Source organism: Equus quagga, chromosome 2 (assembly GCF_021613505.1).
Source record: "Equus quagga isolate Etosha38 chromosome 2, UCLA_HA_Equagga_1.0, whole genome shotgun sequence".
Classification (NCBI taxonomy): Eukaryota; Metazoa; Chordata; class Mammalia; order Perissodactyla; family Equidae; genus Equus; species Equus quagga.
Genome location: NC_060268.1, coordinates 114,246,641 through 114,262,418, shown reverse-complemented (window position 1 = coordinate 114,262,418; position 15,778 = coordinate 114,246,641). Strand labels below are relative to the sequence as shown.

General features: G+C 40.1%; 2 protein-coding genes across 2 annotated transcripts in view; both read right to left on the bottom strand.

The window, feature by feature from the left end:
* Positions 1 to 14,966, bottom strand: part of LOC124236362 (zinc finger protein 157-like) — a 41,093-nt gene extending 26,127 nt beyond the window's left edge. Inside the window, exons 1-4 of the mRNA XM_046655320.1 lie at positions 14,774 to 14,966; positions 12,967 to 13,025; positions 5,209 to 5,335; positions 4,865 to 4,957 (exon numbers count right to left, since the gene is read on the bottom strand). Of these exons, the coding sequence (XP_046511276.1) occupies positions 4,865 to 4,957; positions 5,209 to 5,335; positions 12,967 to 13,023 (277 nt within the window). The 5' untranslated portion in view covers positions 13,024 to 13,025; positions 14,774 to 14,966. The remainder of the gene's footprint in view (positions 1 to 4,864; positions 4,958 to 5,208; positions 5,336 to 12,966; positions 13,026 to 14,773) is intronic.
* LOC124236361 (zinc finger protein 248-like) lies at positions 1,914 to 2,798 on the bottom strand. Its single transcript, XM_046655319.1, has one exon. The coding sequence runs from the start codon at positions 2,603 to 2,605 to the stop codon at positions 2,048 to 2,050; it is 558 nt and encodes a 185-aa protein (XP_046511275.1). The 5' UTR covers positions 2,606 to 2,798; the 3' UTR covers positions 1,914 to 2,047.
* Positions 14,967 to 15,778: the final 812 nt, after the last annotated feature.

Genomic DNA, 15,778 nt, shown 5'->3' with positions numbered 1-15,778 from the left:
ACTGTTTTTCAGATAAGGAAACTAAGAACAGATGTGAAGGATTTGCCCCAGGTCACACAGCCAGTCTGTAGGAGAACTGGGATTTGGGCCCAGGAAGTCTGGTTCCAGAGTCCCTGCTCTTAACCACTGCGTCAGGGGTCAGTCAACTATGGCCCACAGGCCAAATCTGGCGAACAGCCTGTTTTTCAGTGGTCCATGAACTAAGAATGGTTTTTGGATTTTTAATGAGCTATAAGAAAAAACATGACAGAAAGCATACGCGGCCTACAAGGTTAAAATATCTACTATATGGCCGTTAAAGAAAACGCCTGCCAACTCCTCCACCATGGTTGCCAATGTTAGAAAGTCAAGGCAGAAAACAACAGACAGGATGTTACTACGCTTTAGTTACTGGGTTACATGCAAGTTCGGCTTGGCACTCAAACCTACTTAGGCTCCCCATTTAAATATTTCAGGATATTTAAAGACAGGGTTGTTTTCTTACTGAGTGCATTTTATGGTGATAAGTTCAATGAGCATTACTATTAACAGATGCTTTCTTAAATCCAGGCTTGTGCTAAATGTAAAAATTGTTTTCTTGACTTCTGTATTGCGTACATAAATAATTGTTTTTAGAGAAATCTGTGGCTGACAAAAACACTGTTTGGCTTCTTTATTGAACAGACAATTCAGTAATGGCCATACCCATTAATATATGCCAAGAAATACTAGAGGAAAACGTGTGTAATATGATACTTTAAATGTGTCAAATAGTATTTCACATGAAATATTTGTGAAGACTCTAGTGATATTTACAATAAGAAATGATAATATACATTATAGTGGTTATTAAGGATTTTGATTTTTTAGTTTGATTCTGTTGGCTTCCAGTGAAAAATTTAAACACAAAAAATATCAATTATGAAAGATACATATAAAAGTCCCCCACAGCTCAAGGACTCTTCACACATCCATTTAATCCATACATCTGATTCCTTCAAAATATTTGTGACCGGGGCTGGCTCCGTGGCCGAGTGGTTAAGTTTGCACGCTCCACCGCGGCGGCCCAGGGTTCAGATCCTGGGTGAGGACATGGCACCGCTCGTCAGGCCACGTTGAGGCAGCGTCCCACATGCCACAACTAGAAGGACCTGCAACTAAGATATACAACTATGTATGGGGGGTTTGGGAAGATAAAGCAGAAAAAAAAAAAAAGATTGGCAACAGTTGTTAGGTCAGGTGTCAATCTTTAAAAAAAGAATATTTGTGACCTTTTATAAAAACATATGTTCTATAGTGACTACATCCATAGGAAATATTTTATCATATTTAATGAAAATTTTGTTACCACAACTTAAATATTTTTTCTTAAGAAAAAAATTCTCTGGCTTTTCTAAATTTAGTTTCTCTAAGAATTCTCTAAAATATAATAAAGTATGTTTTGCTGAAAACTTTCAGAAAACCAAACATTTACAAGGTTTTATTCTATTTCATTTACCTGAGGTTCAAGGAGTTTCACCTTTTGGTAAAGGCTTTTCTACATTTGTTGTAATCTCTAGATTTCTTGACTCCAATTTCTCCAATTACAATGAGTTTGATTTATGGATGAGGCTTCTAAACAATCAGGACGTTGAGAGGTGTTTCTACTCTTGTGTGAGTTCACCAACACACGGTGTGTGCTGACCTCTCAACAGAAGCCATCTACATTCCTACCCCAGAGGGAACACCAAAGATTGCCATGGAGCCCATTATGTCTCAGACCTGGAAGTGAATGACATCATTATGCTCACATCCTATTGGCCAGATATCATTCACATTGTCCTATCTGGATGCAAGAGAGTCTGAGAAATAGAGACTAGCTCCATGCCCAGGAAGAAAAGGAAGTGCACACTGGTAAAAGCACTGCCAGGGTTTCTCCCATGTGAGTTCTCTGACGTAAACTAAAGGTTGATTTCTAGTAGGACTTCTCACATACACTACATCCACTGAGTTTCTTCCCTGCATACACTGTCTGTCATACCAAAGGCTCTGAATTAGGGTAGGAGGGTTCTGCACATCCATCTTTACATCATTGCCCTTCTGTGTGTATTCTCTGATGTGTGAGAAGAGCTGGTTTGTGGTTGAAGGTTTTCCCACATACATTACATTTATAGGGTTTATCCCGAGTGAATTCTCTTATGTTTAACGAGGGTTGAACTATCATAGATTTTCCACATTTGTTACATTCATAGGGCTTCTCTCCTGTGTGTGTTCTCTGATGTACACTGAGGGATGCCTTCTGGCAAAACGTTCTCCCACATTCTTTGCACTTATAGGGTTTCTCCCCTGTATGAATTCTCTGATGTTGAATGAGTTGTGACTTTTGGCAGAATGCTTTCCCACATTTGTTACATTCAAAGGGTTTCTCCCCCGTATGAATCCTCTGATGTTTACTGAGTGTTGATTTCTCAGAAAAGGTTTTCTTACATTCAACACATTCATAAGGTTTCTCCCCTGTATGAGTTCTCTGATGTTTAAGGAGAACTGACTTCCCACAGAAGGTTTTCCCACATTCATTGCATTCATATATCTTCTCCCCTGTGTGAAGTCTTTGATGTTTGTTGAGGGTTGACTTCATATAATACATTTTCCCACATTCGCTACATACATAGGGCCTCTCCCCTGAAAGTATTCTCTGGTGTACAGTGTTTTGACTTTATACTGAACGATTTCTCACACTCATTACATTTATAAGGTTTTTCTCCTGTGTGAGATCTCTGATGCACAGTCAGGTCTGACTTTTGGGAGAAAGATTTTTCACATTCACTACATTTGTAAGGCTTCTCCCCTGTGTGTGTTCTTTGATGCTGACGGAGGGCAGAGTTCTGGTAGAAAGTTTTCCCACACTTAGTACATTCATAGGGTCTCTCTCCTGTATGAATTCTTTGATGTACAGTGAGGGCTGGCTTATGGTAAAAAGATCTCCCACATTCATTACATTTATAGGGCTTTTCCCCTGTGTGTGTTCTCTGATGTACTGTGAGGTTTGACTTCCAGAAGAAGGTTTTCCCACATACATTACCCTCATGGTATTTCTCACCCATGTCAATTCTAAGATGTTTCTTCCAGAGAACTGACTTACCACAGGTTTCCCCACATTCATTAAATTTACAGTGATTCTTCCTTGAGTAACTTGTCTGATGTAACATGAGGTTTGACTCATCCCTGAAGATTTTCTCACATTTACTATAATCATAGAGTTTCTCTCTTGTGTGAGTTCCCTTATGTGTAGTGAAGACAGCACTAACTGTGGAAGGCTTTCACGCATTCATCATATTCACATAGGTGCTCCACAGGATGAATCTCTTGTTGCTGAATAAAATCCTCACTATGATAGAAAATGCTCTTATTTTGATTAAATTCATTAAGTTTTTTTGTAGTATAAGTTTTCTCATGATTAATATCAGGAAGCAATTTATCACACTCATTGGCATCATCAGATTTCTTTCCTGCATAGTTTCTATTGTTAGTGGTTAACTCTGACATATTTTCTAAACTGATTCCATCTGGGTTAGATTTACTGGGCATTTTTCTAGAAGGAATAGAGTCTATGCCCAGAAAAAAATGTTTTGCTTAATATATTCTCTCTCTGTGTAATCACTTTTTTGTTATTGATAAAAGCAGTTTGTCATATAAGTCTGTCTTGGTTTTCTTTGTTCTCAGTCGTGCTATCAACTTTCAAGTCTTCTAGAAATAAGAAAAATTAAATGCACCTTATGAATCTGAAACTACTTCTTATAAAATTGGGATAATACACAAATACCTTTTATTTATCTGACTCTTTGATGTCAGACCCAGTCTTCTGAGATAGAGTAGTACCAAAGAAATATTTTCCATTCCCTCCACTTTTCTAAGGAGCTGGAGGCAAGAGGTGACAATGAACCAACCAACTAAACAAAGCTACTACAATGGAAAAGGGGAGAATAAAATTGGCAAAGAATGTACATATATTTCTTTCAGTCTTCACGAATATGCCCTCCAAAACGAGTAGAAGGGGTGAAATAAACATAACGAATAGAGACCAAAGGATTCAGTAAGAGTGGACGAATTACCAAGAGAGGACTTCACAGTAAGATATGCTCAATCAGAAAATTATGTAGTAAACGTGATATGCAAAACAAGTAGACAACGGTGTTGTTCCAAGAAATTATCAGAGGAATGAAAGTGTTTAGCGGAGGTGGATTTGAGTCTACGGGCTAATTTTGGTGCTCCTACCTTCTAATATACACCCAGAATCCAATCACATTGCATCCTCTGTCAGCTTGAACCTAGTCCATGGCACTATCGTTTTCCTAACTGGTCTCCTCGCTTCTACTCTGGCCACCCCTCTAAAGGATTTGCTCACGTGGCAGTCAGCTTCTTGTGTCTCTCTCCTGCTAATACGTAAGTTACATGAGATCAAGGGACTTATTTCCCCCACTGCTATATCCCTTTCATTTAGAACATGACTGGCATGGAGCAAGTTCTCCATTAATATTGGTTAATTAATTAATTAATTCCTGAAAACAAAAGAAGTCCTTGACAATGAAGGAATTGTAGGCAACTGAGAAGGCTAGAGGAAAGGAGACTAATGAAGATAAAATATTTATTATGATTTATTATGAGATAGGAATGAAATTCAAGAAGCAGGTAATAGGGATTAAACTCTTAAGCCAAGCAAAAAAGAGAATGTTTACGTCTGAGAGTGTATCTGGTGGTGAATTTAGGTATCTGAGGCATGCAGGCTGAATATCCTCAGTCACTTCCAAACGGAAGGAGTCTCTAAAAAGACGTTCTTAAAAACTGCTTCAAAGATGCCTACACCTAAAACAACCTCCCAGGATCTAATTTCCCCTGGATTACTCACCTGGGTAACCCTGGCTTGCAAATTCTTCCTCTAATATCCATGCTGCTTCCTGATCTAACTTGAAGACCTCTTCTGGTTTGGCAATGCACTGCCCTGATAATGGAAAGTGATACATGACACAGGAAAAGCTGCTGGGCTTCAGGAACTCAGAGGAAAAACTGCAGTCCAGCTGTAGGAGCTGCACAATGAAGGGGCCCAATGGAATCTTTCAATGGGGAGGTGAAAACACAAACCATATTCCTAGTATCCAAACCTAAATACCATTAAACTCTAAAAGAGATCCATATTCTTTGGTAACGAAGAAGGGATACCCCTGATGCTGTTACTCAGAGAAGTTCGCTTACCCAGTGAGATGAGGATGTTGTAGTTCTCCAGCATCACGTCCCTGTACAAGGTCCTCTGATCAGGGTCCAGCTGACCCCACTCCTCCTGGGTGAAGTTAAGAGTCACATCTGCAAATGAAGTTGATCCCTGTAACAGCACACATCTGATCATTCTGACATGTTCAAAACTGTACAACAGAGAAAAGATATTTAGAAACTAATTCTTCACCACGTTCACTATTGATTTTATTAGAAAAAGTTTATATAAGATATTTTGTGTTATATGTGGGGGAGTAAGGGAAAATAGTAAAAATACCCAATTAATTAATTCATGCATAATGTATGTACACACACACACGCATAAAATACATTATATGCATGAAAGTGCCCTAGTTTCTGTGGATATTAAAATTCAAAAAACACTATTTCTACCCTCAGGAAGCTTCCAATCTGGTATGGACGCAAAATGGATTAACAAATAGCACAAAATCAGGAGAGAATTGAGTTTGGGGCTTTAATGATATAAAATGTCCCGATCTGTTCTGAGACTAGATGGTATCATAATTTCGGGGTTATTCTTTTATACAAGAGTTCTCCAAAGTATCTGATGACTCACCCTGCCAGGAAAGACTTCTAAGCATCTACACACTTGTTGTAATAGATAGATATGTATAAATGTTTATATCTATACACGTAATCCACACTTTACACAGTTCTGATATGTACAAATTTCAGTTACCACAATTTAGTTAAACAACTCCACTCCCCCAACAACATGGGTCAGATTTCAGTTACCATGGCAACTGTGAGTAATCACATAAAGTACAAACAGCTTGCTCTTCAGTCCACAAATCACTACATAAGTAACAGACGCCCATCGTGAACAATGACTACATCATTTTTTTCAAAGTCTGCTAGTGATTGGTCACTGCGCATTCATTATTCAGTTCACACACAGACAGCAAAGCATGCGGTTGTGTTGCCTTCCTGTCTCCCAGAAATACATTTGCAAAAATGGTTATATGCAAAAGAGGACTGGCCAACAAACATGAAGGAGGAATAAAGAAATGAAAAGTGATTAAATTAGAAGTGAAATTAAAATTGAATATAAATGAAGTTTTAGAAGAAATAGCTGACGGTGGGAAGGTTGACACTGCTGCCACTTGAGACACTCTACATCTGCAGCCAGAGGAACTTAGTGAAGGGGAACTGGTGCTAAATATCAGTTGTACTATTTTCTAATTTCCACATAGATTTATCATGGAACAGTAAGAGAGATTTTTTTAACGTCCTGACAAATACTTTTAAAGGTCACGGAACAAGTACAATTCTCTCTACTGACTAAAATTTCTTTGCATGGCTTCAGTGTACACAGACATTTTCACAGCCCTACCCTACAAGACAAAGTGAGAACTGCCTGGCTGTGTTGCATTTAGGTGTCTGCATATATTTAGTATATAGTATATGTAGCCGCCATGGATGTCTAAGCTCAAAGTGGCCGGTGTGCTGACTGACTGGCTGAGGAATTAACTGAAGGACTGCCAGACCACTCTGGGCATTTGCTACTCTGTACAACACACAGGTGATGGCTGAAGGATAAAGCAGATTAAACAAAATATTTTACATAAATGCTTTGGGGGGTCTGGCAATAGCCAATTCAGTCAGAAAGAAAATGGACAGGGCTTTTGTTTTAAGGCAGGTCTTTGATGAGACAGCTCATGATGGCCTGGCTCCACAGTGTGGAAATCTGCACTTCAGGAACCAACAGTCCCTTCAATTCCTTATATGCTCACTGCCAATAACCCAAAAGGAAATCCATCAATTTCTATCTGTCCAATAATTTCATTTACAGATCCTTGAAGTCAGTTCTTTCATTGAGGAGAGAAACAGATAAAGCAACAGAATTCCACATTTCTGAATAAACTCACACAGCTACCTACATGAATCGAACCACATCTCCACTTATAAATATAAATGGACAACGAAGGTTCACTGGAAATTTGAGAACCTCTAACAAAAAAACTGAACTGAAAAAGAGAATATGAAGAAAACAAAATTACAGTACGAATCAGAACAAACTGTTTTTGGAGACACTGGGTCAATAGTATTCAAGACAATATTATTTCACCTCACATCCATTAGGACGGCCACTATTAAAAATAAACAGAAGGGGCTGCCCAGTGGCATAGTGGTTAAGTTCACCAACTTCACTTTGGTGGCCCGGGGTTCACAGGTTTGGATCCCGGGTGTGGACATACACACTGCTCAACAAGCCAAGCTGTGGCAGTGTCCCATATACAAACTAGAGAAAGACTACCAATGGATGTCAGCTCAGGGCCAATCTTCCACACCAGAAAATAAGTAAATAAATTAATCAATTAAATAAAATAAATAAAAACCAGAAAATAAAGTGTTGGTAAGGCTATGGAGAAACTGGAACTGTTGTGTACACTGTTGATGGGAACGTAGAATGGTACAGCCACTGTGGAAAACAGTAAGGTGGTTCCTCAAAACATTAAAAATAGAATTACCATATGTACTGGTCTGCTAGGGCTGCCATAACAAAGAACCATATACTGGGTGGCAGTAAATAACAGAAATTTATTTTCTCACAGTTCTGGAGGCTAGAAGTCCAAGATCAAGGTGTCTGCAGGTTTGGCTTCTCTGTAATTTTCACTCCTTGGCTTGCAGATGGCAGCTCTCTTCCTAACTCTTTACGTGGTCGTTCCTCTGCGCTCACCCATACACCCCTGGTGTCATTTTGTGTGTCCTAATCTCCTGTTCTCATGAGGACTCCAGTCACATTGGATTAGGTCCCACCCTAACAGCCTCATTTTAACTTAATTACCCCTTTATAGTCCCTGTCTCCAAATATTGTGACATTCTGAGGTCATGGGAATTAGGGCTTCAACATACGAACGTTGAGAGGACACACAACACCAGATGATCCAGCAATGCTACTTCTGGGAACATACTCCAGAGAACTGAAGGCAAGGTCTTCAAGAGATATTTTTACACTCGTGTTCAAAGCAGCATTATTTAGAAGAGCCAAAAGGTGTAAGCAACCTGTGGCCATCCATGGATGGAAGGATAAACAAGATGTGGCATATACACCACAATGCAACATCATTCAGACTTAAAAAGGGATGAAATTCTAATACGCGCTACAACATGGATGAACCTTCAACACATTATGCTAAGGGAAATAAGCAGATGCAAAAGGGCAAAAACTGGATGATGCCACTTACAGGAGGTTCCTAGAGTAGCCAAACTCACAGAGACAGAAAGTAGAATGGTGGCTGCCAGGGGCTGGACGCAGGGGAAATGAGGCGCTATTGTTTAACAGGAACAGTGTTTCAGTTTTATAATATGGAAAGTTCTGGAGATTAGTTATGCAACAATGTGAATATAATTAACACTATTGAACTATAAACTTAAAAATCATTAAGATGGTGAATTTTACCACAATGGAAAAAAAAAAGGAAAAACACTGCTTCCATTAAATAAAAACCACCTGTTATAACAGGAAAGCATTCTAATAAGAAGGCAAGGAGTATTCAGAAATCAAAAACTTCACTGCTGAACTGTGAAACAAAACCCCTTACAGAAGTGCTAGAGACATTCAGGGTATTTAAAAACATTTCCCAGATTACAGAATTTAAAAAAAACCAGAGGCGTAATCATACAACAATTAAGAAATGTAGAAGGTAAAGCTAGGAGATGCAATGTCTTTTTTTTTTTTTTGAGGAAGATTAGTCCTGAGCTGACAACTACTGCCAATCCTCCTCTTTTTGCTGAGGAAGACTGGCCCTGAGCTAACATCCGTGCCCATCTTCCTCTACTTTATATGTGGGACACCTACCACAGCATGGTTTGCCAAGCAGTGCCATGTCCGCACCGGGATCCGAACCGGTGAACCCCGGGCTGCCGCAGTGGAACGTGCGAACTTAACTGCTGCGCCACTGGGCCAGCCCTGCAATGTCACTTTAAAAGAAATTACAGGAGAAAAAAATAGAGAATAGAGTGGAAGAAAACAATTAAGGAAACAGAATATTCCCAGAGCTTAGGACACAAGTTGTCAGAACAAAAATGTACACTCAACTACCACACAGGGGTTCTGAGAAAAGAGCAAATCTAAACACAACCCTAAGAAATTTCTAAACTCTAATAATAAAGAAATCTACAAACTTGCAAAACTACAACAAAAATTACACAATTATAAAGAATTTAGATTTCAACTGACAGCTACTTGTCATTTACAACCCCAAATACTAGGAAAAGAATTCTGAACCGGGAATTCCATTCCTAGCCCAACTATGACTAATGTATAAAACAAAGAAATACCAATACAATGAAAGTAGATCACCCATGCACCCTCCTGCAAAATATTACAGGATATATGCCACCAAAACAATAATAAAAATGAATGGAAGGAAGAATTCATAGCATTTGAGGAATGGCAGTGACCAAATATGAGACCAATAAAAACTGGTTTATGTGGGAATTGGCTGTAAAAGGGAGATGATTTTGTGGCTTACTAAGTATGTCTACTCATCCCATTAAGTTCCAAGCAAAGGTTAACATAATCTTCATATCCATGGTAGACGTAACAATGCTGAGACTCCCTGAGACATCTGAGGTGGGGCTGCTCCACTGAGCAACAGAGAAGCTGAAGCCAGTCATGGAAGTTTACTAACGTGCAAGCGGAAATGAGGTCATGAAGTCAGTTACAGAAGACAAGGACATCGGTGTTCGTGTCACTAGCAGTCTGCTCCTCATGCCCCGTTTAGGAAATCTGCAATTCTCATTCCACCAAAGAGCTCTCATATTCCAAGTGAGAAGCTGCCTCACATCTAAGAGAGCCAGGCAGTTTGACGTGGATTGTGATCCAGTTATCAACTGTATTTATCCCCTTGAATAAACTAGTCTCTCTTACAGTCCCTTTCTCTGGGTTCATCAGTTTCAACATCTGTAAAATGGGTATAATTACAGCACTTGAAGTTGGTGTTGGGATCATATGAGCTAATTCAGAAAAAGCTATTAAGTTACTACCTGGAACACAGTGTGCTCACACATTCAGTTATCATTTTGGCTGGCTGAGGAGGAAGGTGTTAAAGCAGCTGGCCTGTGATATGCTCAATTCTATCAGAGTAGAATTTTCATGAAGGAAAGAAGACAGGAAACCCGGTCTAACCTCCTTGTAAATAAGTTAATGATATTTGCCGAGAGGAAGAGACCTGATCCACATAATACCCCTAGCAGAATGTCTGCGGCTCAAGAATCACTTACAGCAAATTAAATCAGAATCTATGGATTGATGAGGCATGGACTCCTGAAGAATGTCACATAAGCTACGTAACTTTCTGGAGATATAAAATGGAGATACTTCATAACTTAAATGCTCCCCACTGTGTGAAGCAACCCTGCATACCCTCTCTCAGAGATCCCATCTCCTATTCTGGGTGAGAGAAAGTGTGTCCTGCGCAGAAAGGAAGAACTGGGAATCCATGTCTTTCTGTTTCATCTGTGCCTCTAGATTGTCTGTATCCCTGAAATGATTATTAAACCTTGATAATGGGTAAGATCTCTAATTTGTGTAAGTTTGATTTGACAATCTGATCCTGTGTGTTAGCTCACTGACCTCCTCTTATATCTAAACATTTCAATCTAATTATCTTTGAAATTAAGAGAGCAGAAACCAGATAAATTAGTTATGTCTAACTACATAACTACACTTGTTAAGAATGGATTAAAAAAATTTAGCATATTAAAAAAGGACTCAGATCATTTCTATAAAACATAGGATGTATGAGGAAGGGACAGTAAGACATGCACAAGGTCAGGTCTAGAAAATAAAAATTCTTGATGCTGGTTGAAAAAATACAAATATAAGCCTATGTTAAACATTTCAAGGATAACCAATAATGGAATAAAAACAGAATACTGAATTTTCAAATCACTAGAGGGGATAAATATAATCAATAGAGAAAAAGTAAGGAAAGGAAAGAAAATGTGATAAATAAAAATACAAATAAAGACAGAGAGACTAATCACCATCAGCAACCATAATAAATGTGAACGGGTTAAATTCCCAATATAAAAGGAAATCTCATGTATGGCATAAAAACAATCCAGCCAAGTACTGTTTACCAGTCATGCAATTAAAAAATAAATATATATTCATTTATATCTGTATTTATATATACAAATACAACATACATATTAATATGTATACATGTATTTATTTATACACTACACACACACAATATAGAAAACAGGTCATCACTTTTACTCACAGCTTTTTTATAGGGCTTGTGATGGTTAGTTTTATGTACCATCTTGGTAGGCTATAGTGCATAGTTATTTAATGGAACTCTAAGTGTTGCTGCAAAGGTAATTTGTAGATGTGGTTAATATTTAGGCTATAGTTCACAGTTATTTAATGGAATACTAATCTAAGCGCTGCTGTGAAAGTAATTTGTAGGTGGTTAATGTTGACAATCAATTGACTTTAAGGAAAGGAGACTACTCCCAATAATGTGGGTGGGCCTCATCCAAACAGCTGACGGGCTTAAGGGCAAAACCAAGGTTTCCCAAAGAAGAAGGAATTCTGCTTTGAGACTGCAGCACTAACTCCTGCCTGAGTTTCCAGCCTATCAGTTTGCCCTATAAATTGTAGACTTGCCAGCCCCCACAATCACGTGAGCCAATTCCTTAAAATGAATGAATATACACATGAATACATGTGTATATATGTATCCCCACACACATCCTATTGGTTCTGTTTCTCTGGAGAACCCTAATGCAGGGCTTAAGGAATATTTATGTCCCTCTGTTTTTCTCCTCTCTCTCTCTCAAAGGTCACCAAAAGCTGAGATGGGGAACAGAGTCTCCTCAAGAACCTTAGGTGGGTGTATAGCCCTGACAACACTTTGATTTCAGACTTCTGGCCTCCAGAACTGTGAGAGAATAAATTTCTGTTGTTTTAAGCCATCAAGTTTGTAGTAACTTGTCACAGCAGCCACAGGTAACTAACATCCCAACTCTTTGCAAAAACCCTCCAACAGTTTGCTTTGCTCACTAAGAATATATCAGACCAGTGAAAGCTCTCATTTACTTAAAGAGGCACAAAATTCAGCTTTTGAATTTCAAATTTTGAGTAGTTGTCTCATCCTTTGATATAGTTAAAAATCAAGAGAGTATGAAATCAGTCTAGAAAACTAGTAAGGTAAGAATTATAATGGACCAAGGATGAACACACGGGGATAAGCTTTGCTAAAAAGTAGAGGAAGAAGACAAATACCACAGAGCAGACAGAAGAAATCATCAACTTGAATGAATTGAGTTATGCTTTGGCTCTCTGCCCTCTGTGCCAATAAAGAACAATCAGAAGTGAAAATCATAGGCAGCAATTCATTTTAGGCTTGTTAAGTGAGGTTGCCAACTACCTCACTTTTATTAAGACAAACATTTTTTCAGGCTTCAGGCTTTTGTTTTTTCTTATGGTCAAAGTAAGCATCTTCCTTTTGTACAGAGTATCAGAGATAAATATGCACAGAATTATTGTAATAAAAATCACAGTTACACAATATAATGTATAATATACACTAACATAAAACAATTATAATTATGATTATCTGCACATAATTAACATGTTGACTTTTCCTTGTTTTAGATCTGTTAACTCTATATATTCCCTGATCATTTTTTATCACTTTAATCTTTTATCATTTTATGCAATGGAAAACAATGTGGGAAATGAATAAACAAACAACTCACCTGGAATTGGCTCTCTTCTTGTTCTTTGTGAGAAAGTACAGAGAAGGCTGAATGCATAGCTATGGGAGAAGAAAACAGGAAAGGGTCATGCAAGATGTGGCTGATATGGACCTTTGAGGTTCAGCTTCCTAAAAATCTCTTCCTACCAGCTGGTTAAATGGCCCCCGAGGGAAAACATTTCTTTGGCCCCTGAGAAGAGTCAGCAAGAACCATGTGAAGGGAGAATTCACATGTGCGACTCTGACAGCCAAGCCATAGAGCTAAAGAGCATGGCTGAGCAATTTAACACTGAGCTTACTTCCTAATGACTTATTGATTTCCTTCTTCATTTAGAACCAATTCAAGACTAACTTAAACAATACTACATAGGAAGACAAACTTATTTTTTCATTACCAATGTTTCAGGAAAAATACTCAAGACATTTATTTACTTACATTCCTACTGAGTTGCTTATCCTTGGAGTGAGAGAAATCACTCTGCAGAAAGGGATGGGGTTGCTTTCGAGAAAGGTCTATTTTAAAACTTGTTTGTTTCTAACTAGGTTACAATAGGACCTGGTGGGTGACTGACCTGTTATAACGTGGACAGTGTTTTTACACTAGGTGACTCTGGGCAAGTTACTTGTACACTCAGAGTCCAAGTTTCTCAGCTTTGACAAGAAACAGACACATGTGATCCTATTTTGAGACTCAATAAAGTCAGGGTAGATGGAGCAGCAACATACCTTCAGTGGGCACCCATCACGAAGGATATCATATGAAAGCTCAATCCGGACTGAATGAGTGGAAGTTGAAGGCACGGCATGTTTATTAAAAGCTGGAGATAAAATTCCTTCAGCTGTGTCTAATGATCTCTCTCTGCAGACCATGCGCACAGGAACCCTCCAATGAATTAATATTTCCAGGCAGCCTGCCACTCGCTCACCACTCAATGCCCCACTCATCCATCTTTTCTGAAACTTGATCCAGACTTTTCACCATCATGGTGAGGCCTTCTGGATGTGGCGATATTAGTGAGGCACTGCTCATTCTGAGCAGGATAAAGGATCCCTACTTCAGGCTATGCAAACCTAGCCACAGCCTTTCTGGCAGTTTCCTGCCTCCACTGTGAAGTTGTGATGAGAGGGTAAGAGCCGTGATTTTCAAGGTGGAATTCCTGTCCTTGGGGCCCCCTCCTTCTTACTTCACAAGAGCTGCTTTCTTCCAAGGGAGCTAGAACATAGGCTTAAAAGGGAAAATCATTTTATTTAGAAGTTTCATTCAGGGCCCCAAACCTCACAGAACCGACTTATCTAAATTCTAAGGCCACTGAGGATGCTGAAGGTTGCTAGATGGTGCAGGAGTCTAGGCAACATATTATGCAGCCGGACCCAAGGGTTCTGAGATGCCACAAGGCGAGATTCAGTCCACACACTTAAGGACTGTTTCCCTGAACCCTGAGGGACCGGCTGTGAGGAATACAACGCTGATTTTAGGCAGAGGCGTCTACCGTGGCTGTGAGGCCTTGAGTACCTCACTTGTACCCCCTCACCCTGTTTGTTTATGAAAACACAAAACAGTTACATAAAGGCCACTACGAGGATTCAATAAAATTTAGCCAATGAAAACAAACTATCTTCCAAACTAATAAGCTAACATTAACTACCAAGTTCTGTGCCATATGTAAAAACTCCATGTACATACTTTAAAGACGTATGTTACAAATGTAATTCTCAGAACAACTCGGCGCTGTTGGGCACATCTTAATATTCTGTTTTTTAGATGAAGAAAGCCAGTCTCACGTAGACCAACACCTCGCCGGTAGTACCTGATTTACACCCGCCTCCAAAGCTCACGCCTCCGCCCGCAGTCGCGCGGACTCCGCAGCCTCCCCGAGCCCCGCGACCCGCGCCTGGCCGCCCCCACCCGCCCTTCGAGCTCACGTGCTGGGGGCTCCTCCCCACCGCCGCCCCGCCTGCCCCCGCGCCACGCAGGCCCCCGTGGGACCTCGCCCAAGCATCCGGGGCTCACCCGCCGCTCCCACTCGGGCAGCACTACCACCCTGAACGCACGCACACTTGGAGGCTCCAGCGCTTTCTCCGCGGGGAGCAGAAACGGGAGGAATACACCTGAGAGCCCCGAGGACACACGCGCACAACGAGCCCAGAAAGACTGGCTGCCTGAACACTGCGCAGAGCGAGCCGAGGAAACGTAGAACTACATTTCCCATAAGCCGCGGCGCCACGCCCTTCCCTGAAAGTTTCCCGAAGGGCGATGGCTTTTCTCCAGGCTTCTCCCTGGGGCGCCTGGGGCCTGGTTGTTTCAGGACCGCCAGAGACTGCAAAACACTGCAGGGCAATGTGCAGTTGTTGAGTGAATCTGTTAAAAAGAACGAACTTTGTAAAGGACGTTTTACGCACCATTAGGGAACGTGAACTGCACCATTATAAGAAGGGTAATTTTGTCCGTTTCACTGAGAACAGTGCCCCTTCACCTCCAAATTCATGTCCATCTGGAACACCAGAATGTGAGTTTATTTCCGAATAGGGTCTTCGTAGGTTTAATTAATTAGGTTAAAAGTAAGTCATACTGGATTAGGGTGAGCCCTAATTCAAAGACTGGTGTTCTTACAAGAAAACAGAGGAGACGGAGACATAGGAGAATGCCGTGTGAACGTGGGGGCAGAGATTGGAGTGATGAGTCTACAAGCCAAGGGATATCAGAGCTTGCCAGAATCCACCAGAAGCTAGGAGAGAAGCACGCAACAAATTCTTCTTTAGAACCTGCAATAAGAAACAACCCTGCTGACACCTTGATTTTGGACTTCTAGCCT